At 35.2% G+C, this 22,376-nt stretch overlaps 3 protein-coding genes across 4 annotated transcripts; 1 reads left to right on the top strand and 2 right to left on the bottom strand.

Moving 5' to 3' along the window:
- Positions 1–998: 998 nt before the first annotated feature.
- LOC113519390 (delta(24)-sterol reductase-like) lies at positions 999–11,605 on the bottom strand. Its single transcript, XM_026904455.3, has 10 exons — positions 10,935–11,605; positions 10,229–10,422; positions 8,883–9,038; positions 6,469–6,693; positions 5,806–5,900; positions 5,416–5,590; positions 4,079–4,237; positions 3,609–3,806; positions 2,732–2,863; positions 999–1,729 (listed from the first exon to the last, which is right to left on the bottom strand). The coding sequence occupies exons 2-10, from the start codon at positions 10,415–10,417 to the stop codon at positions 1,526–1,528; spliced, it is 1,533 nt and encodes a 510-aa protein (XP_026760256.2). The 5' UTR covers positions 10,418–10,422; positions 10,935–11,605; the 3' UTR covers positions 999–1,525.
- A 1,264-nt stretch (positions 11,606–12,869) lies between these two features.
- LOC113510537 (carbonyl reductase [NADPH] 1-like) lies at positions 12,870–22,047 on the top strand. Of its 2 annotated transcripts, none has more exons than XM_052897196.1 (3): positions 12,870–12,977; positions 16,548–17,255; positions 21,767–22,047. In XM_052897196.1, the coding sequence occupies exons 2-3, from the start codon at positions 16,619–16,621 to the stop codon at positions 21,970–21,972; spliced, it is 843 nt and encodes a 280-aa protein (XP_052753156.1). In that variant the 5' UTR covers positions 12,870–12,977; positions 16,548–16,618; the 3' UTR covers positions 21,973–22,047. The 2 variants fall into 2 exon arrangements, with proteins under 2 accessions (XP_052753156.1, XP_052753155.1); XM_052897195.1 differs by lacking the exon at positions 12,870–12,977 and adding an exon at positions 15,637–15,822.
- LOC113519411 (protein lethal(2)essential for life-like) lies at positions 13,339–14,637 on the bottom strand. The gene has a single exon (XM_026904509.3). It carries the CDS (start codon positions 14,533–14,535, stop codon positions 14,119–14,121), a length of 417 nt encoding a protein of 138 aa, XP_026760310.1. The 5' UTR covers positions 14,536–14,637; the 3' UTR covers positions 13,339–14,118.
- Positions 22,048–22,376: the final 329 nt, after the last annotated feature.

Below are 22,376 nucleotides of genomic sequence, written 5' to 3'. Positions count from 1 at the left end.
TAATGGAGTTTGACAGCCCCATTGCTAGCAATATGCCCTATTAGGTCGACCTCAACGTGGTTCCCCTGGAAACCATCGTGAACAATTCTTGTTGAATTCGTCACGATGGGCTAACTGACCTACTTCATCCTCACCTATCATCCTTTACTGTGCCCCGCCGGTGTATACTGATAGCGCGGGTGGGGTTACCATTCCATTATCATCCATTAAAAAAAAACAGTTATTTGCCCGCTACCTTTTACACGTGGGTTCCAAAAACCATCTCTTGAAATCATGAAATTGAATTTTCATGAAATTTTCCATAAAATCAATGAAATAAACTACTTTTAAATGGCATATCATTATCAGTTAAACCTTCAAAAATACAAATGTGAAAGTCCCATTCAATTTCATGCAATAGTTTTTACGTCATACCCGAACAAACAGACGGATAAAATTTCTAAAGATGATTATTTTGACTTTATTGCTCTTATATCAATTTTATTATATTAGTAAGACAGTAACATTTAACTGTCCAAATAAAACATAAACTTATCATTATGTTCAATTGTTATCTTTGTCTATTAGAATCTATTTGCAAAAGTTAACGCCCCGCAAAATATCAAGACAGCTATAACATCGCTTGACCTTCATCCCTAGCTCTTTTCTACCATAGGTATATACTACAAAAAAAAAAAAATAACAGTACAAAGGCGGGAATTTTGTTATTTGTATTTCTACTAGCCATTAACTATCCTCTGCTGAACATAACCTCCCCCATAAGTAGGGGTTTTCCAGTAATTGCCACGCTTGGCAAGCAGGTTGCCAACCGCAGTTAGACTAAGGTGCCGTTTTAAGAAAGCCATTGCTGCCGATCCCTCGACTATTAAGTTCCCTCAGCCGCCCCTTACGACACCCACGAAAAAGGAATTTTTGTTTTTTTAGTCTCTTAATAAATTTAACCCTTCGTAATTATAAAACCATTTGATTACATACAAAATAAGCAATTAAAATAAATCTTGATTTAGGTATTGATTTATTTTTACAATTATGGCATACAATACGGTATTATAGTGATCACCTATATAATCTTTTTATTTGTTAATAAAAACAATATTTTATACATAAAAAAAAAAATTCGTCGCGTACATCTCCATATGTACGTGTATGATTTTCAACAAGTACGATTTCTGTCTAATTTTTATGACCTTTTTTGGTCTCGTGTCTTCAGAAAATTTTATGTCTCCAAAAAGCGTTTTATAAAATGCTTGCGTCTATATTTTTTTTTATACCACTCGTGTGGCAAACAGGTATACGGCCCACCTGATAGAAAGCAGTTACTGTATCCAGTGAATGTCTACATATTAAGAGGACTTTTCTGGGCAATAGAAGTTGAAAGCACGGTTCAAAGATTCACCGAAGTTGGACAGGTCGTATTTGCTGAAATTCATTAACATATTAATCATTAAAATCAGCGATAATATCAACGGTATTAACATTAAAAACCTGAGAATCATCGTAGCAATAGATTCTCATGTTCACATTCTTATTTTCTGACAGTTCTATTCACTTTGCCGTAGATCTCGGGGAAGGCTTCCTTGCAGAAGGGCAGGCTGTCACGGACTTTATCGTATAACGTATGGTCGAACATCTGCCGGAACTCTTCGAGGGTCGTATAAGTATCAGCGTACAACATCTGGAATCCATCATTCTGAACGACGAAGCTTTCAATGCGACGGGTTGAAGCAACCTGAAAGGATTTTTTTAGTTTTTTTTTTATACGACTTAGAATGGCAAACAAGCTGATGGCCCACCTGATGGAAAGTGTAATCGTCGCCTATAGACATGAGCAGTACCATGGACATAACAGTACACACACATACTGTTACGACATGATACCCCCCATGCGTTGCCATTCCTGAGGACTCAGGTGTTATTCCTCTGTACCCTGTAAATTCACGCCACATCTCACCCTTCAAACCGAAACACAACTGCTTCACAGTAGAAACACGAATGGGACAAAGGTACCCAAGCAATCGACTTTTGTACAAAGTCTCCCTCTGGTATATATATGATATTATATTAAATATAATAATTATTATACAATAATACAACATGTAACCACACCGTTCTGAGCGAACATAGAGACAATATAGTCCAAGAATGCGATCAATCGAAAAGAGAAGGATTCATCGCCTATTGATATGTATAACAGCATGGACATAACGAAATTCACTGTGATATCCATGGTACCCCATAATGCTTTACTACTGCTGAAGACTAACATATTATGCTACTGTCCGTCTATGTCCTTGCATAGTATGGACCATTCCTTCCTTCTAACTCCTGAAACACAGGTTTATTCATACCTACCTTGGGAGTTAAGGACTTCAAACTATATTGTAACAAAGAGTGAAATAAAGATTTATTATTTATTTAATATATTCCTTTCTTGTTTCTCGTTAGAGGCGTCCAAGGTAAATTAATAGTCGAAAGATGGATAACAGCGTTTCTCTTAAAATATCATTACTGCGGTTGTCAACCTGCCTGTCAAGCGTGGCAACTACTGGCAAAATCCTCCAATGGGGGGGAGACTGTGTTCAACAGTGACCAGTTAATAGCTGATATGATGATAATGATGATGATGATAGTTTATATATTCTCTGCTATATCTCAGCCTTCAAATCGAAAAACAATTCACAGCAGAAAACAAAAGAATAGATATAATTTATACACCCATGATAAAACTTACGGTTTCATATCCCTTAGCCTTGGGCACTCCATAGACCCCTATATCGACGAACATCTGCCAATCGCCAGACTTGACCCTCAACTGCCCTGGTTGATTTAATACTTTGAACGGACACAACCAGATCGGATATACCTGCAACAAGACAATATTTCATTGCTATTGTATTACCTATTTATATAATACTAGCTTTTACCTGCGACTTCGTCCGCGTAACTAAGATTTGGTTACTGATCGGAATAAAAAGTAGCCTATAAGAAGTAACAGACAAATAAAGAAACAAACTTACTTTCACATTCAAAATATAAGTACAATGTTAGATATCATTAACAATATAAGATTTTCTGTGTGATCCCGGCATAGAAAGGCCACCCCTTCAGTTCCTGTAAGTGTGGTAAGAGGCAACTAAGGGCATTAACAGCAGTGTTCCTCTTAAAACATCTCCAAAACCTAACGTTTAACGGTTTTTTTTTATACAACTTAGAATGGCAAACAAGCTGACGGCCCGCCTGATGGAAAATGGTAACCGTCGCCTGTAGATATGAGCAGTACCATGGATATAACAATGTTGCCAATCAGTCTGTGTAAAAGTGGTAAATTCATCACGATAGGCCAAATGACATGGTTTTAATCTCATCTATCATCCCTTAATGGGGCCTCGCCAGTGTATATCGATGATGCAGGCAGGGTTATCATTCCATTAATATCTAATTTAAAAAGTATCAACATTTTACATGGTATTTATTTATTGTTTAGTGAACATATACTCAATATCATTCCATGAATCGTTCATTACAATTGAAACTCCAGGATAAGAGCTATAGAGTTGAATTTTCAATAATTTAATAATAAAAATGATAAAAATCAAACACCGACTAACCTCAAATTCCTCATGAAATTTTAGGACTGCCTTTTCTAGACGATCTATAGGCACCAGCATATCCTGAATGATGTGTGCTCGATCATATAGCTTGGTGACTGTCTTTGGCTGCGTCAGCTTCAGCAATGATACCTCAGGAGGCATCAGCCATCCGAATAGCACGCGGAAGATAATGTTATTGCCGAATGGAACTATATCCTGTAATATATAAAACAAAGGTGAAAATTGCGTAAATTGATTGCTTGTGGATAAGCGCTAAAAACAGCTTCGTTTTTACATAGAATACGCGGGAGTAGCAACAGTATCCTGAACATGTTTGTAAATAAATTAAATAGTCCTCTCGTGAGAATGCTTGTCGAGAGGACTCGATCATTATTAGTGATTAAGTACTAACATAGTTTTTAAGTACAATTACTAACAAAAATGAATCCAAGTTATCTAAAATAAATAAATAAAATAAAATTATGTACCTGCAGTTCCCAGAACAAGCTCCTTGTATGCCTGTGATAATAGTCTCTCAGAGGTATGTATTCCACAACTGGTTGTCTATCGCCCGCTGTATATCTCTTCAAATGTCTCTCTACTTGTTTGTAAAACCATTCTGTATACCATTTGCCAATGGAATTTAACTGAAAATAATTTATAATTTTATCCAAATGGTAAAATAATTTAAAAGTTTTCAGATATACGTCAATTTTTTTAGCTCGAAATCTTGAAACCTAAATGACAACACTGACAGGACATCTTTAGATTGATTGAAGAAATGTTACTAGACATTGCTCAATCTGTATTTCGTGGGGGAGAGAATTAAAACTAGCGGCCCCATTGCTACCAGGTCAACCTCCTTCAGGTCCCCTGCCAGAAACTATCGCAGTTGATTCTTGGTGAATTCCCCGCAATGAGCCAGCTGCTCTAACTATCCTTACCTAACATCCTTCATTACCATAATATTGGAAACCAACAATTTGCAAAGGCAATATTGCTCAAGATACAAGTATTGTGATGTATTTATTATTTATTTATTTATTTATTGGCACATCAAAAGTATTACATATAATTCGTTGAAATATAACACAATATGTGTTATAATGCAATATGCTGTTGATGTTCCTTTAAATAAATAAATAAATATAGTTGTATATGCACACTACTTAAAGATAGTATCAATTGAATGTCCGTTCGATTATCCATCTGTTAAGACATTTTTTTATCAGGAACATGTGGTACCTTCACAAGCCAAAATTATCTAATATCAAATAGTCAAGTCTGCAATCCCTTGCTGTAGAAAAAATCAAATTTTAAAGTCAACGCAATCAAAAGATACGGCCATTTATAACGTATATTGTCAAAACATTTACATCGGCATCAAAACCTATAGGACAGATAATATAATACTATACTAGTGCCTATAACGGCCACACAGCGTCTATTGTGGAATGCTCTCGCTCGGCAGCGAACAGAAGTAGATGGAGACGTATTGCGAGGACCTCAATCGCGAAGGAGAGCCACATCGACGATCCACTGTCATTGTGAAAACCACGACCAATCTGTCAAGAGTGTACGACTGAAGAGAGAGAGAGTGCCTATAAGGTACTTCCCGTTGACCCAGAATCATGGAATGTAACAAGAAGCAACGTCATACTAACATACATATAGAACAATTAAAGGAAAAAATCCGAAAGCCGTAAAATACATTACAAAGAAAATTTTGCAATATTTTTTTCTAATTATAATTTGTACGGAACCCTCAGTGTGCGAGTCTGACTCGCACTTGACCGGTTCTTTATATATTCGATAATTTAATTACCTTTCCATCCATCCCGATTTCATCTACCATATCACCAGTCATAACAACACCAGTATCTTTGGTGAATAGTAGAGCTTCCACAAACTGATGGGGCTCCTTAGATAAAGACTCTTTAGAAAACCTCGCCGCCAGCTCTGGCAGATTTGTATAGGATTCATACTGGAGACGTACGTACCTGAAAATATATCAGAAAAAAGATTACATATTAGTTTTGAAACCAAAATAACTGATTTTGCCACAAATAATTCGGTTTTCTTTTTATGGGGCACAATCTTAATTACCAAAAAAATATGTTTGAGTTACAGAGAACGGTCAAGGTTGGATCTGAGATGACTGTTATTTCTTATTACCTATAGTGGGAATAAATTTGTAAATATTTTAAATACATACTTTTTAGCTGGCACCACTTTGATGACGACAGAAGTCAAGAACCCAAGAGTGCCGTATGACCATGGCACAGCATAGAACAAGTCAGCTCTCTCGTCCTGCAACAGTTGAATATTGTCTAATATGAGAATTGTTATAAAAATTTGAATTTAGAATGCTGTTTTATCTCCCCAGTTCGATTTATCCACCAGGTGGACTGTCGGCTTGTTTACCATTCTAAGTTGAATAAAAAAATAACTTATTCCGTACCCGTACTACCAAATAAATCCGACAGAGAAGCGTGTTGTCCGCCAAGAAGTGTTCGTACATTTTTTCTATTTACTACCTACTTCTATGCTATTATTGTATATTAACACATTAATAAAATAGAGATATTTTATCTCTTCTCTTCTTATTTTCAAGTAATATTAAAATTTTCAAAATTTCTTGTTTAGATATATTTAAAATATGATATACAATATAAAATTGCTTTGAAACAAACTGCATATTGCTATTGTAAAATTTATTATCCATACAATAATATAAATAAAATCACTATAAAATTACACTCACTATATAAAGAACTATGGAAGATAATAAATTACTTTTCAACACATCCAACATATCCATGAACACGTGGTCACGTGAACGAAGTCACGGGTAAAGATAGTACAAAATAATACTTACTTTGCTACAAGTGATCACAGATCCATCTGCCATCACCAGCTCGTATTGAAGGCAAATGTGCTGGAACAATCCATGAATATGAGAGGAAGTCTCCACACCTGTGCCCATGACGAGCCCACCAACTGTCAGCTGGTCGAGTTCAGGAACCACAGCTAATGCCAAGCCCAATGGCTCCAGAGTACGTGAGAGCTGGCCCATTGTCACTAGAGGTTCGCACCGTACTGTCTGAAATTAAGCGCAGAATCGGAAAAATTTTAAAAATTTTCGAACAACTTTAGAAAGGAGGCGTGAGACACGTTAAAAAATAAATAAGCGCACAAACGAACAAAATGTTTTTTTAACGAACATTTAAAAAGAGATTCTCAATTCGAGAGTGTGTTTTTTTTTACATTTGTTACCTCATAACTCAGTCAGTTCTAAACCAATTTGGATTTTTTTTTATCTGAAAAGATATACTTACAGATTGGTCCTGTAGAAATTTTATCAAAATCAGTTCAGTAATTTAGTTTTTAGAACAAAATAACTGGTTTTGTCGCAAACCGAAGTCGGATTTTTGGGGGACACAGTTTTTTATTGATAACTGTGTTATGTAGTAACAAACATAAAATATGCAATAAGATACATACAAGTTAAGAACCTCCTTTTTTTTTTAAATCGGTTGAAAAAGCAAAGAGCACAAAAGACATTGTAAATTTTCTACCTTAATATAATCTCTAACAATATTATCTAAAGCATCTTTGTTAAGCGTCCATTATTTTACATAGCAACTGAGTAAATTTTACTGAGATAGTTTATCTTTCTTAAACACACTTATTTATAAATATATTGCAATCAGTATACAATAATACGGATCGAATGATTAAGCTGTTTGACGTAAACCATTGATAAACATGTATCTAACAACCCAGGTGTTACTAATCTGAAATTCTGATTGGTACACCCGGTAGATACACCTGAATGATTTTACAGTCATTTTGAATTACTTTCCATGTTTTGTTACAGAAGCACTCAAAGTACTAATAATTTAAAAATTTACGTCATTAAATGTAAATGGTCTTTAAATTTATATTTACTCATTTTTATTTTCAAACATTTTTCTTTCCTAATTTATTATTGTATTGACATTGATGCTCCTTTCCACTTTGGGTGTTGCTGGAAGAAAACTATCAGAGTTAAGCTCGCCTTTGTACATTTGATTACCTCTGTCATATTCTTATAACTAGTGTGTACAATAAAGAATTAAATAAATAAAATAAAGAAAATCTACATTTAGTAACTCCGTAGTAAGTACGGCGTATCTAGTGTCTCTTAAATTTCATGATCAACCACAATCATTTAGGGCTAAAATATTGTCTAAAAGTATTGGTTTGAGTCAACCCAAAAATTTTATATGTAATTTTTTGTATCTATAATTGTGTCAATGTATTCTTGCAATGCTGTGCACATCTTTAATCGATACAAATAATACATTTCGATTTTCAGTGTATGTTGTATTGTTGATATGTCTAAACAAATAAATAAACAAATTTTATTTAGATCCACAATTAAGATCTACGAGTACACGTGGATCCAGGGATAATTTATCTTCCTCTGAGATCCTCAAAGTTTTTGTTCTTTTTCAAAATTATCAATTTTTTGGACCAGATTCATTGGTAGAACATTTGCTTAAAGGATGTCAGTGATTCAGATTTCCCTTCATATAGTGTTCAATGTATGTGATAATGCCATATCAGCGTCTAGACATGATACCTTAGATTGATTTGGACCCACATGTAGGATAGTATATTGTAAAGATTAAATAATACAGTGATAGAATAAAACATTATTTCATAACGCTTATCATGACATCGATAAGGAACACCTGCCACAGAGACACGAGAAAACTAAACAGGATATAGTTAGAATAAAATGAAAGACAATCGAACTGGATTTTCTAAACCTTTAAAAATTATCCAGATTGTTTTATTTATGTGTCACTGAAACGGTATATAAAATTACCAAACTGTAATTTATGAGTTGTGACTGCAAATAGTTAAAAACCCTGGTATAAATTATGATTATTTGTGTAAATTTTCACTAAACAAGTAAAGTTCTTTTATCGACCGACTTTAAAAAAAGGAAGAAGTTCTCAATTTGGTTGTATTTTTTTTTTGTTGGTTACTTCAGAACCTGTCATTTATATTCATTATAGAAACCGAACTGCAAAATTCTTGTATTGCAAACGATATACCTACTTTAAAAATGGTCTCATATAAATTTTTTCAAATCAAAATGACTGGATTTGCCACAATTGAAGTCACCATTTCATTTTTGTGAAATAAAATTTACTTGTGACAAAAACTGTCAAAATGTCAACCTGTCAATAACACAATGCTACAATGCGCAAATTATATAAATTATTAATTATATTTTACCATATTCTTTGTGTCTACTTCCAGCACATCGACGAGGTTAACAGAAATATTAGTGGAGGTCTTTTTATATAGGCCATGGCGAAATGACATCGTCTGCCAGGTGGGGCGGGCCGTGCACAGTCGAGTGTTGCGATCTCCTGCCAGCCATTCCTTTACCTGAAAATAAAAAAAAAATCTAACTTCACACATCTACCAGAGAGAGAATTTGTACAAGAGTTGTCTGCTGGAGTACCTCTACCTCTATCACAGTCATGTTTGTGCCGTGAAGCAGTTGTGTTTTCACGGTTGGGTTGCGGATCGAAGAATGGGATATGACAGTAAAATTACAGGGTACAGAGGCATAATACTTAGCCCCAAGGAACTGAAACACTTTAAGGGTATTTTGGGTGTCACAGAGTATGACTAACATTCATGGTATATAAGCTACGGTTAGGGGGGAAAGGGATTGTTAGCAATGGAGTTTGACAGCCCCATTGCTAGCAATATGCCTTATTAGGTCGACCTCCACGTGGTTATCCCTGAAAACCATCGTGAACAATTGTTGTTGAATTCGTCACGATGAACTAACTGACCTGCTTTATACTCATCTATCATCCTTCACTGGTGCCGCGCCGGTGTATTACGATAGCGCGGGTGGGTTTACCATTCCATTATGATCCATAAAAAAAAGCTACGGTTAACATTGCTTACCAAGTAGACCGTCAGCTGGTTTTCCATTTCAAGTCAAATGAAAAAATACATAAAAATGTATTTAAATAGATAGATAGATAGATAAACACTTTGTTCGAGCCATTTATGACACATGATCATTAACAAATGAGTTCATACAATACTATTAATTACATTTTTTTAAACATAAAACAAAAGATAATATACGAAAATATGTTTTCGCCATGGGTGTCGCAGTGACCCAAATAGGCTATAGCTCAGTGATAGTTTTGCTTAAAAACAAAGCACTGATTTTCAGCTGCCTGAATTTAGGCTACACGGACGCGTACAATGAACCCAGTATCCCTGTATAACCAAATGAATAAACAAAGATAAAATTGTATTATATAGATACATACTTATATTAATGATGCATAAATAATATATTTGATTTACTAATTAAACATACGATATAAATAATTCACCACACTTATTATTATATTGAAAGTAATTAAATACTGTTCTAAACTAATATTAAAAACATCGAAAGAGGGGATGAAATTTCTACTTTATTTTTTTTTTATTTTTTTTTGTACTTCAAAATATTTTACTTAGGCACTGTCTAGTAGTTAAAATGCTTTATTCCAATAAGCTAAAATCTAAGTGCTTACCCTGCCACCTGGTAAAAATAAACTTACCTGCCTCTGTACATCCTTGACCTTCTTATCGTGCATCCTGGGCGCACTGTTCAGCTTAAACACTAACCAGTTCCTGAAGGTGGACCAAACCTTCCATAATAATGATATAGGCAGTAACGCCACTATTACTATCAGCCATCGATACTCCACAATTACGTACTCGGCAAAGGTGTCCGTTTGAATTGTCATTGTTTCTAAAAAAATATTATTTATTTATTTATACTTTATTGTATACACTAATAATACATAAAAAATTACAGAGGTAAGCAAATGCACAGGGGAGCTTAACTCTAAGAGTCCTCTTTCAGCAAACCCAAAGTGGAAAGGAGCATCAATGTCAGCGGGTAGAGCGATGTACAATATTGTGACAATTTTCAAACAAAAAGATGTACTTAGACAAACTTAAGTTTCTAACGTATTGTTATCAATTCTATTACTTGTATATATGTATGTCTATAGATATTATAGTCTATAAATTTAATTAGAAAGCTTTTTCCTGTCAAATTACATAGTATGGTGCACTCAAAATTTTTTGACATTTTTCCATTTATCATCTACTATTCGGGAATATTTTTCAGTTTTAGTTGTAGAACACTAAGGACGTCAAAAGAGAGATTACACACGAGCCAATTCTTAAAATTTCCTTTCTTAAATTTAACCAACCAAGAATCAAACTCTGAATATCATTTACACAAAAAGAACGTACCTGCAACACTGTGGAGATCCTGCTATGTAAATATTGCGATCGAAGTAATACCTCCGAATCGTCTACATCGGATCATTGCTCCGGCTAAACTGAATTTCAAGGATACATTACGTATACCTAAAACATTTGGCGATGTAAAAATCAGAAAATGTTTAATATAGAACCTTCCGACTTTACATTAAGGCACATATATAACATTTCACAACAGTAAATTCTATTGTTGAAATAAAGTCGATAACATATTTGTAAATAGCTCTTATTGTATAGCAATAAGAACTATATTAGCTGGTATCTACGTTTCGGTGTTAATTGTCAAACTAATTTCAGTGTGAAGTGATCTTCAATTCAATTAACTTGAATATAAGTGGTAATTTTATTTATTGTCTAGTCCAGAAATAACAGATAATCAAAAGATAGTAACAGAGAAATTTGTATACAATTATATATATAAATTTGTAATTTAAAAAAATATTGTACTAAAATTTCTGTTACAAATATTCATGAGCTACGTGCGAAGATGTGCGAATCCGGGACAGACAACTAGGTGTAGACTAATCCAATAGAACTAATGAGAAGGAACGTAACCATACTTTGTTGAAATTATTACAGGGGTAGCATGTAGAGGTCGACCTGACAGAGTATATTGGTAGTAATGGGACTGGTAGTGCGAATCACTAACAGGTAGTGTTGCCAGGTGTCCCGAATGCGGAGGACGTCCCGACTTTCAGGGGTCTGGGGACGCATCCCGATTTGTACCTGATCGGGACGCTAAATGTCCCAATTAATCAAAAAATGAAATAGATTTTTCATAAAAAATGTATATTTACACTATGTATTATATATATTAACACTTAAAGTATGATTTTATTTTATAATTTCTACTAGTACAGCAAGACTGATTACTTGTTATGTAAAATTAAATACGTATTTAATTTAGGCAGTTAATATAATACTATACTTGTACTAGTAGTTTAAAACGCAATAAATTAAACCCAGAGTTAAAAACCCCTTGTTATTTGTTTACTGTCCCAATCTGCAACACTACATCCCTACTTTTTTGACCTCATGTACCGATTTAAAACAAATCGGACCTGGCAACACTATTAACAGGTAACAGGAGGGTTGAGCAGCAGTGACCTTCTTATAATATTACCAAAAGCCTAACTGCAGTTGTCAACCTGCCTGCCAAGCGTGGCTACTACTGGCAAAATCCACTTTATGGGGGGAAAAGGGATTGTTAGTAATGGAGACTAAGAATCCCATTGCTAGCAATATACCCAACCAGGTCGACCTCCTCGCGGTTCTCTCTGGAAACTATCATGATTAATTCCTGATGAATTCATCATGATGGGCTAACTGGCCTGTTTTCATTCTCATCGATCACCCTTCACTGGTGCTCCGCCAGCGTATCCCATTAGCGCAGGCAGGGTTACCATTCCATTTTCATCCAATAAAAAAAATCCACTTTATGGCAGAGGCCTATGTTCAGCAGTGGACGGTTAACGCCTGTTTTGATGATGATGAAATAATAAAGACTAGGAATATATATTTTAATTTTAAAACAATAATAATTGGTAGTATCAGTTTAGAAATTTGAGTTGATAAATAAAAAAAAATTACATAACAATACGTAGGTACGAGAATACTGGACAATGGGGTCGACTCTGAGGCGGCAATTTTCTAAATTCAAATTTGATATTATATCGAAATTTTTATTTTAACCAATATAAACAAATTTTCTAAAAGATTTAAGCCTTAATCATTATAATTATAGTTCATGATTTCGTGAAATTATTATTTATTATTATAAATTATTGATTATTATCAAATTACAATATTAGGTTTAGAGAAATGGCGCCTCGGAATGGACCCCGCTGTGCAACAGTATTTCCTTGTACTTATAAGTTATTGTAATTTTCACGTTTACGTCGGTGAGTTTGTTCCTACGTGGGTGTGGCTTGTAAACCTGACTTTCCAAAACCATCCGTTAGTGGCACAACTAAGTAATTTTTTTTTTATGTTTATAGATGCGATTGACAGCAGGTACGTATTCGCTTACTTCATACGTCCAAAAAATATCACCGACGTCTTGAAGAGTCGAATAAAAAATATATCGATTAAATACAGTGGCAGCATTACAATCTACAATATACGACTTTCTCAGCTATGCTATAGTACAAAAAAAAAAACTAATTCCTGATAATTTATCAGCCACGTATAATATTACCATTCGATATAGAGATACGTATGTAATAAAAAGAATTAAAGCGACTGGAAAGATAACGGAGTGATAGATATTCTTTAATTATCATATCACATTTGTAAAATTGTATTAAGTTGAATATCAGTAATGTTTTATAGAATTATTTTAATAAATTGCAATGAAGAAAATAATTAACATTGGTAATAAATCAACAAGTTTATTTAGCTCACAAAATTAATACATTTATCACCAAGAGGTCAAATAAACAGATAAATAAAAAAATAATACATTATATTCCCCCCAAAGGCAATAAGGAACTATTAAATTTAAACAAAACAACAACTACCTATGAGGCCATATTTCGGGCCCTTTTAAATCGGTACCCACATTAATTTATTTACAACTTGGTACAAATTATCACAATTTATTAGAGAGCGTTGTAATTTTTTTATTAGTTTACTAGTCCGGCTTAAAACCATATCCATGGTGGCAAGTTCGAATTTGGCCTACACAAAAATTTCATTGGTATTTTGGAAACCCAAACACCCTAAATAAATTGTATATTGAATAGCCCTAAGCGCCCTCTATTAATTTGATCCTGGAATGCTCATGGAACATGGACTAATCGAATTCTATCAATATATAATATATATCAATATATATCAATATCTATATATATATATTTTACTTTTTTAATCACTAAAATAATTATCCATTACACCCACAAAAATACTTTCGAAATTCTATTTTCAACATATATTTATAGTTTCATCCGAAACTGAAATCGCAAAGTAACCCCTCAAAATTCAATAAATCAGGTGCTTAATTAGCCACTAGTCACAACCAAAAATAAAAATATTACACTAGGTATGACACATTGAAAAACTAATTTTGCACAAGGATAAGTTTCTGATTTATATTCTTAGGTATAGGTAGATACATATTGCATCTTGTCTCACATTCATAGTCCGGACAACCAAATCAAAGTTTAGATTTAATATTTGAATCGTCATGCGTAACAGGAATCACAATATTATTTCTAACCAAAACTTGTCTCGGCGCTGTAATAGTTAGTAAGCCATCTGATGATAACGTAGAAATCACATCCTCAGGTCGACAGTCAGAGGGCAGCGGATATCTTCTTGTGACACGCCTCGAAATATAACCGTGCTCATCTTTCTTTTCTTCGTGTTTCGCTTCAATTTCTACATATCCATTTGATGTCTTCACTGTAATATCATCCGGTTCGAAGTCCTTGGCGTGTATAAGAATTTCATATTTATCCTTGTCTGCCCTGACAGCATTGTCTTGCCTCCACGGATAGTTTTCTAGCCAGTCTATAGATTTTAACACGAATTCATCACTAAAAGGGTTGTAAACAAACGGCAGTAGCGACATGATGACACAATTCCAGAATATTCATCAATTGTTTGTTATGTTTGCGCGTGCTTCGACAAATGCCATAAACGTGACTTACTTGCTTGTATAAATATGTGGAATGCGCCGACACAGATGGCGTTATAACATAAAAAAGCAAATTCATCTAATACGTCGTGGGACGAGCGCGACACGATTACGAAACGAACGGAACCGTGACATTGTTTTCTAACATTGCGACATCGCTAACTCGATTCAATTCCGACTGGTTCAGACATCAAAAATTTTTTTTGTTATAGGTTTGACAATAATAACTGTCATATTTTCAATAAATCACGCAATATTATATTGTAATAATACTAAGGTCCAAACCCGTCCAAATCCGTCGTCGAGACGTCCAAATCCGTCTCCTTTAAATTTTTGTACCGGCTTGTTAATCCGTAACAAAAGGATTAACAAGCCAGTACAAAAATTTAATGGAGACGTCTTTTGATTATCTGGCCCTCTAAACAAATGGCAAGCAAATCCATTAATGAAATCATCATCACTTGTGAGTCTATCAGATAGAATAAATTAGCAACATCTGATGTCTCATTTCAATTTAAGGACTCGCTTACGATAACCATTTATTTAATTTTGTTGTTTGCCACTTGTCTAGACAGGCTGGTTGTTATCTGAACTTGAAGATCTTATATACAATTACAAGGTTTTTTTTCTTTTTTAAGCCAGTATAGTGTTATATAATCTGTAATACCAGTATACTACCACAGAGCGAGTAATCACTACTATTACGAACTATTTCAGTCGAACTGGATTTTCTAGCAATAATATTTAAATTTATTATAAAAATAATACTTAGACTACTTACCCCAAGGGGAAGGCTTATGTTCAGCAGTGGACAGTTAAAGTCTGATATGATGATGATGAATATTTAGATAGATGTTGTAATTTGTAGATTAATAAAATCAGTTAACATATTTTTAAGTATATGTATTTGTCATAACCGTATGGGTTTCTATATCACACCCAAAATATAAGTGAATTTATTTAAAGAAATATGTCAAATAAAAAGTAATTAGCTCACCTCGCCTCGTTCACGAATCGTGAAGTATTAATGCCCCTTTATTTTATCTATGGCAATGACGGCATTATTTACTGTCTCTGTCTCGACGAAATATCATTTTATACTTTTATAGTAAAAAAATCTAGAATATTGTTTGCGAGCAAAGTACAGTTCGCGGGTCAACTTCGGCCCGCACAGTGTTTTAACGACCCGTCCTGCTTCTTCATAACTACGACTATTGTTTGGTACTATTAAAACTATATACTAACAAACTCATTGACTTAAATAAATAGAATTATTTGTCAAAAAAATATTTAAAAACTAAACAACTAAACCGATTTTGATAAATTTTCTATGGAACTAATCTGTATTTATTTATTTATAGTAGTATATAGTAGGTATATCCTTACAAATAAAAAAATAATTTTTTAATTCGGTTTAGAACTGATAAATGTAACTGATGAGGTAACTACAGAGGTAATAAACTTAAAAAAAAATAACTGAGAACATCCTTCTTTCTGAAGTGGATTGAAAAATACAAACGACCTAACTTTAGAAACAGTAGATAAACGTGAAAAAGTTAAAGAGGTAAAAAAACATTGTAGAAAAATAAAGACAAAAAAAAACAAAATGACCTGAAAGTCATGAACAATAGAATATTTAAACTTCAGATTATAATTTAAACCCATGGTTAAGGAATAGACCTTTACATTTTTTTTTATTTTGTTTAAACTTTGGCTCGCTTTGCGTTTGAGGTCTACTACGTTTATCTGGGCCGCGAAGAATAGTTTGACTAGAATGTTACAGAAACTGATAACTCTGATAACATTAAAAAAGCCGTAAAGGAATGTCTTTGACATAATTGTTTATAATGTTTTAATTGATAATAATATGCCTACTAGGTATCTAACGTATCAAATTATTGTATTTTAGTTAAGTATAACATAATTGTGTGTTACATTAATTTTAGATGAATATAACAAAAAATATACAAATACTTAATCTCCGTCCGTATTATACTATATAATTGGACTGCTAAAAATGACTAACAAAGTAGCTATAGTAACAGGAGCAAATAAAGGACTTGGTCTCGCTATAGTAAAAGGTCTTTGTGAGAAATACGATGGAACTGTATACTTGACATCACGGGATACGAAAAGAGGACGAGACGCGTGTGAGGAATTGAAAAAAATTGGATTACACCCAAAGTACTATCAACTCGATGTCACTGACAATGATAGTGTAAGAAAATTTTGTACATTCATAAAAGAAGAGCACAAACAAATTGACATTGTTATAAACAATGCCGCGATATTGTTTCTGAAAGATGCCGAAGAACCGAGATTGTATCAAGCCGAACAAACGATTCTGGTGAATTTCACTGCGTTAGTAAATTTTTGTGAAGCCATATTGCCTATGATAAAAGTTGGCGGGAAAATTGTCAACATATCCAGTTCCTCGGCACATTTATCTAGAATACCATCAGAGAAACTACGAAATATAATCAGTTCACCAGACTTAACGTTAGAAGCGTTAAAAGAATTAATTAGTGGATATGTAGAAGCAGTGAGAGAGAATAAAGATATCGAGGAGGGTTGGGGAGATTCTCCGTACGTGGTGTCCAAAGTTGGAGTCAACGCCTACACATTCCACTTGCATCGTAGATTAGCAAATAGAGGTAAGTTAAACCACAATAAAACATATATATGCCTATGTATTCGCCATGTAATCCAAGAAAGTTTTCTTTCCTGTGGCTGCCGTAAGATTTTTTTTTTATACTACTTAGAATGGCAAACAAGCTGACGGGACTACCTGATGGAAAGCGGTAACCGTCGCCTATAGACATGAACAGTACCATGGACATAACAGAGTATACTGTTTCGCCCATGACACCCCCATACGTTGCCCTTCCTGAGGACTCAGGTGTTATTCCTCTGTACCCTGTAAATTCACGCCATATCCCACCCTTCAAACCGAAACACAGCTATGCAAACACAACTGCTTCACGGTAGAAACACGAATGGGACAGAGGTACCCAAGCAATCGACTATTGTACAAAGTCTCCTCAATTGCGACTGAGGAAACTTAATGGTCGAGAGATATGCAGTAACGTTACTCTTAAAACATCACCAAAGCCTAACTGCGGTTGCTAATCCGTTTGCCAGGCGTGGCAACTACTAGCAAAACCTCTCTTATGTTCAGGAGTAGACAGTTAACAGCTGATATTTTTTTTTTTAATGGGTGATAATGGAATGGTAACCCCACCTACGCTATCGGGATACGCTGGCGGGACACCAGTGAGGGATGATAGGTAAGGATGAAAAGGCAAGTTAGTTAGCCCGTCGTTCCACTAGAATTAACCACGATGGTTTCCAGGGGGAACCGCGTGAAATCGTACGCGTTTCCAGGGGAAAACTAATAGGATATATTGCTAACAATGGTTCAATTAGACCACTTTACTAACAATCGATTTTCCCGGCTGATAAATGTATACATATGTAATATAATACTACCTATTATTTATTAGGATTAAATACTCATTATGTCATACTCATTTTTTCTTTCAAAATTCGAAGAAAGCAGGTTTTGGTCTCAAAGCAGACAACGATTGTATTGTACGGGTATCAAACCCGTACAATACAATTGGAAAGTGAAGATGTGTCAAGGAAACGTGAATCTGGTGGAAGAGAAGGACATAAGTTATTTTAAAGCCCGTTCAGTGAACATATCCGTTCAGTGAACTAAATGAATTCCTATCCAAGAATGATCTTTTTAATCCCTTCCAATCAGGTTTCCGTGCCGGTCATAGTACGACTACTGCTCTTGTCAAAATCACCGACGATATCCGTCATGGTATGGAAAACTCACAGCTTACGGTTTTAACATTGTTAGACCTAAGTAATGCTTTTAATACTGTCGATTTTGATATATTATTAGGAAGATTGCGTTCTCTCAACATATCTCCAGCCGTAATCGAGTGGTTTCAAAGTTACCTGAATGGGCGCCAGCAACGCATTCGTACTGAAGATAGCTCTTCATCATGGTGTCGCACGCTAGCTGGTGTACCTCAGGGTGGCGTCTTATCTCCTACTTTTTTCGTTATTTATTAACACCATCACTATTCAACTTCGCTCTTCCTACCACCTTTATGCAGATGATCTTCAAATTTACTCACACGCTCCATTTCATGAGTTAGACTCTGCGATATATTCAATGAACAAAGATCTGGCACACATTTCGAGCTGGTGTAAATCATTTGGATTAACTGTAAACCCTAATAAAACGCAGGCTATTATTATCGGGAGCCCCAACTATATTTCAAGAATTTGCTGGGAAAATCTGCCTAATATAATGTTCGACGGGATATCTGTGGACTATAAAGATTTTGTAAAGGATCTCGGAATATATCTTGACAGAACGCTATCCTGGAGCACCCAAATAACAGAGATTAGTAGGAGGGTCTTTGCGATTGTGGGCTCATCAGAAGATTACGTAATTTTTTACCTATGGCCACTAGAGTTGCGCTTGCTCACTCCCTTGTCCTTCCTGTCCTTGACTATGCTGATACCTGCTACATTGATCTCACTGAAGACCAACTTAATAAACTTGAGCGTCTCCAAAACCTGTGTATTAGATTTATATTTGGACTTCGTAAATACGACCACATCTCTAATTTTCGCACTCAGCTCAAGTGGCTCCCAATACGTCGACGCCGAGATTGGCATATATTATCTCTTCTTTATTCCATTCTATTCAATCCTCTTACACCTCACTATCTTAAAGAGCGATTTATATTTCTCGGTGAAGTTCAGAGTCACGCTTCGCGTACCTCAAATAGTCTCCGTTTAAAAACCCCAGCACATACCTCCGTGTACTACACCAAATCCTTTTCCGTTCAGGCAGTGCGCCTATGGAACTCGCTACCACCGTCTATACAGAGTGCGCAATCCTTGGCTTCGTTTAAAGGACAAGTCAAATCACATTTTCTTTCACTGTAGTTACTCTTTTCCACTCCTTTGTAATTTTTGGACTAGATTTGTCATATTTCCTTGTGTGTGCTATGTATGTATTTATATGTGTATGTTTATGTATTTTGTATGTATGTTATACATATATTGTTATAGAAAGTAGTTTAATAAATTATATGTATTTAATATTTTTGTGCATTACATGTTTTTGTATTTTGTGCACGAAAATTGTTGATTCACTCTTGCGCCACCTGCCCTTTTTTATCTGTTCTCCCTTATCTAAAGGTTGTCTGTAAGAGATTGCCCTAGCGATAAGACCGCCTTTTGTACCTTTATGTGTATATTTCAATCTGTATTTATGTTACTGTATTTCATTTGAATTATTCACTTGTCATTGTATATTTTTATTTATGGTGCAATAAAGAGTTAAATAAATAAATAAATAAATATCCTAATCTAGCGAAGTCGCGAATAAAAGGTAGTCCTTTTTTTAAAAGATGAAAATGGTATGATGGTATCCCCGCTTGCGGGGGAAAAGGGTTGTTAGTAATGGAATCTAATATCGCCACTTCTAGCAATATACTCTACAGGTTGACTTCCACGCGATTTCCCTTGGAAACCATCGTGGTTTATTATTGTGGAAATCTTCATGTTAGGCTACCTAACCTGCTTTCATTCCACTGAGGGAAGGGATTGTTAGTAATGGGGGTCTAACTGCCCATTGCTAGCAATATACCCTATCTGGTCAACCTCCACGCCAGGGGGGAGGACAGAGATTATTAGTAATGAGATAAACAGACTTATTACTAGCAATATACCCTAACAGGTCGACCACCGCGTAGTTCTCCCTGGAAACTATCATAGTTAATTCCTAATGAATTCATCATGATGGGCTAACTGGCCTGTTTTCATTCTCATCTATCACCCTTCACTGGTGTTCCGCCAGCGTATCCCATTAGTGCAGGCGGGGTTACCATTCCATTTTCACACATAAAAAAAAGAAACCTTCATGCGGTTTCCCCTGGAAATCATCATGGTTAATTCTAGTTAAATTCGTTAAGATGGAGTAACTAACCTGCTTTCATCGTCATCTATCATACTTCACTGGTGCCCCGCCAGCATATACCGATAGCTATGACGGAATTACCATTTCATTATTACCCCCTTAAAAAACCCTGCTTTTATCTTCACCCATTATTAACGCGTCCTCTACCAACATACATAGACATAGCAAGCAAGATTACTACCCATTCTCATCCATTAAAAAAGTAACCCCGCTCACGCTTTCGGTATATACTGACAAGTAACAGTGTTATTAACCCTTAATAGCCTGATTTTTTAACTCAAATTAAAAAATATATGTGTTTTTAATAATGGGGAAAAATAGTAAAAAAATCAAAACAATATTTTTATATATTTATTTTAAAAAAACATTTGGTAACATGTCAACAGCCAAATATTAAAATAAATGCGATTTATAACCCCGGTATCAAATTTGAAACTTCAGGTATTTAAGGGTTAAAGGATGGAGTCGGGTCAGTTTGTCTATAGTGACACATTTTTCAGGAATAAACCACGATGGTTTCTAGGAACAACCATGCGGAGATCGACTCGTTTGATAGAAATTAGATTGTTAGAACTCAATAAGTACTAACAATCCCTTACGCTAGGCGAGGTTAGCATTTCATTTTCACCCATCAAACCCCGTTTGCGCTATCAGTATTCGCTGGCGGGGTACTAGTAAATGAAGAGTAAAACTAAGTTACTCGGCTCCTCGTGAAAAAATTCGTCTGAATTTAACGACAATAGTTTCATAGGGGGACCGCCTAAGTTCGTTTTCATAAGGTATATTACTAGCAATACGGCAGCTAATCTCCGTCATTAGGGGGAAGACATGGATAGTCATGGGGAGTAACAGACCCTTGCTAGCAATATACACTGCCAAATCGACCTCCTCGCGGTTCTCCCTGGAAACCGTTGTGCTTAACTTCAGGTGAATTTATTACGAACTAACCTACCTTACATCCTCACGTATCATCTCTCACTGGTGCTCCGCCATCGTATACCGTTAGCGCAGGTGGAGTTACCATTCCATTATCACTTATTACAAAAATCTTCATTACTTACAATAAATAAATAAATAATAAAGATGTAAATAAATCAATCAATAAAATCCCTTTTCCTCCTGATACTGTTATTAATACTTACGTGACGTACTCAGGTATAGTTGTAAACTGCGTGCACCCCGGCTATGTGATGTCGGACATGACGCGCGGCGGGGGAAACGTGTCCCCGGAGCAGGGCGCCATGCAGCCGCTGCTGCTAGCACTAGAGTCCCAGACTGGCGGCCGCTACGTGTGGCACGACGGCACAGAGGTACCCTGGGACGGACCCGACCCGAGAGGATACATCGACGGCAGGCAATGACGTGCTATAGTACATTAACTTCTTATCATTTGATATTAAGCTCTTTTTCGAATAAAGTTTTGATATAAAACTGTCCGTATGGAATATATTATTTCAGTTAATCATGCTAATGTTTATCTTATATAAAAAAAAACCGTGTCACAATGATCATTCACGTAATCCCCGAAATTGCTGAACCGATTTTAATATCTATTGTTTGCTTCGATTTGACTGTCTTTATCTGGATAAAAAAAATGGGCCCCGTAGCGTAGCAATAAAGATTTGCCGGGTTTAAGAGCTCAGAGTACCTCGTGTAAGCCGTAAGCATGAACGAATGTTTTTTCATCCACGGTCGTAAGGTACCTATAGTAAAAACTTAAAGCCGGTGGTGAATAGGTACCTTCTAGATAAGCACGTTACTTTTT

Source organism: Galleria mellonella, unplaced genomic scaffold (genome assembly GCF_026898425.1).
Source record: "Galleria mellonella isolate WM207_F2 unplaced genomic scaffold, CSIRO_AGI_GalMel_v1 utg352, whole genome shotgun sequence".
NCBI classification, from domain to species: Eukaryota; Metazoa; Arthropoda; class Insecta; order Lepidoptera; family Pyralidae; genus Galleria; species Galleria mellonella.
Note: the sequence above shows the minus strand (reverse complement) of the source record. Positions and strands in the feature narration are given on the sequence as shown.

Bases quoted from the DNA above. Each gene is read 5' to 3' on its own strand.
- LOC113519390 (XM_026904455.3), bottom strand. From the start codon at position 10,417: ATGACAATTCAAACGGACACCTTTGCCGAGTACGTAATTGTGGAGTAT. The intron at 5,591-5,805 runs GTATGTATTTAA...ATATATTTTCAG, and splicing joins AAAGTGGTGCCAGCTAAAAA to GTACGTACGTCTCCAGTATG. The intron at 3,807-4,078 runs GTACATAATTTT...TATATATTACAG, and splicing joins GCTTGTTCTGGGAACTGCAG to GATATAGTTCCATTCGGCAA.
- LOC113519411 (XM_026904509.3), bottom strand. From the start codon at position 14,535: ATGTCGCTACTGCCGTTTGTTTACAACCCTTTTAGTGATGAATTCGTG.
- LOC113510537 (XM_052897196.1), top strand. From the start codon at position 16,619: ATGACTAACAAAGTAGCTATAGTAACAGGAGCAAATAAAGGACTTGGT. The intron at 17,256-21,766 runs GTAAGTTAAACC...TGACGTACTCAG, and splicing joins TCGTAGATTAGCAAATAGAG to GTATAGTTGTAAACTGCGTG.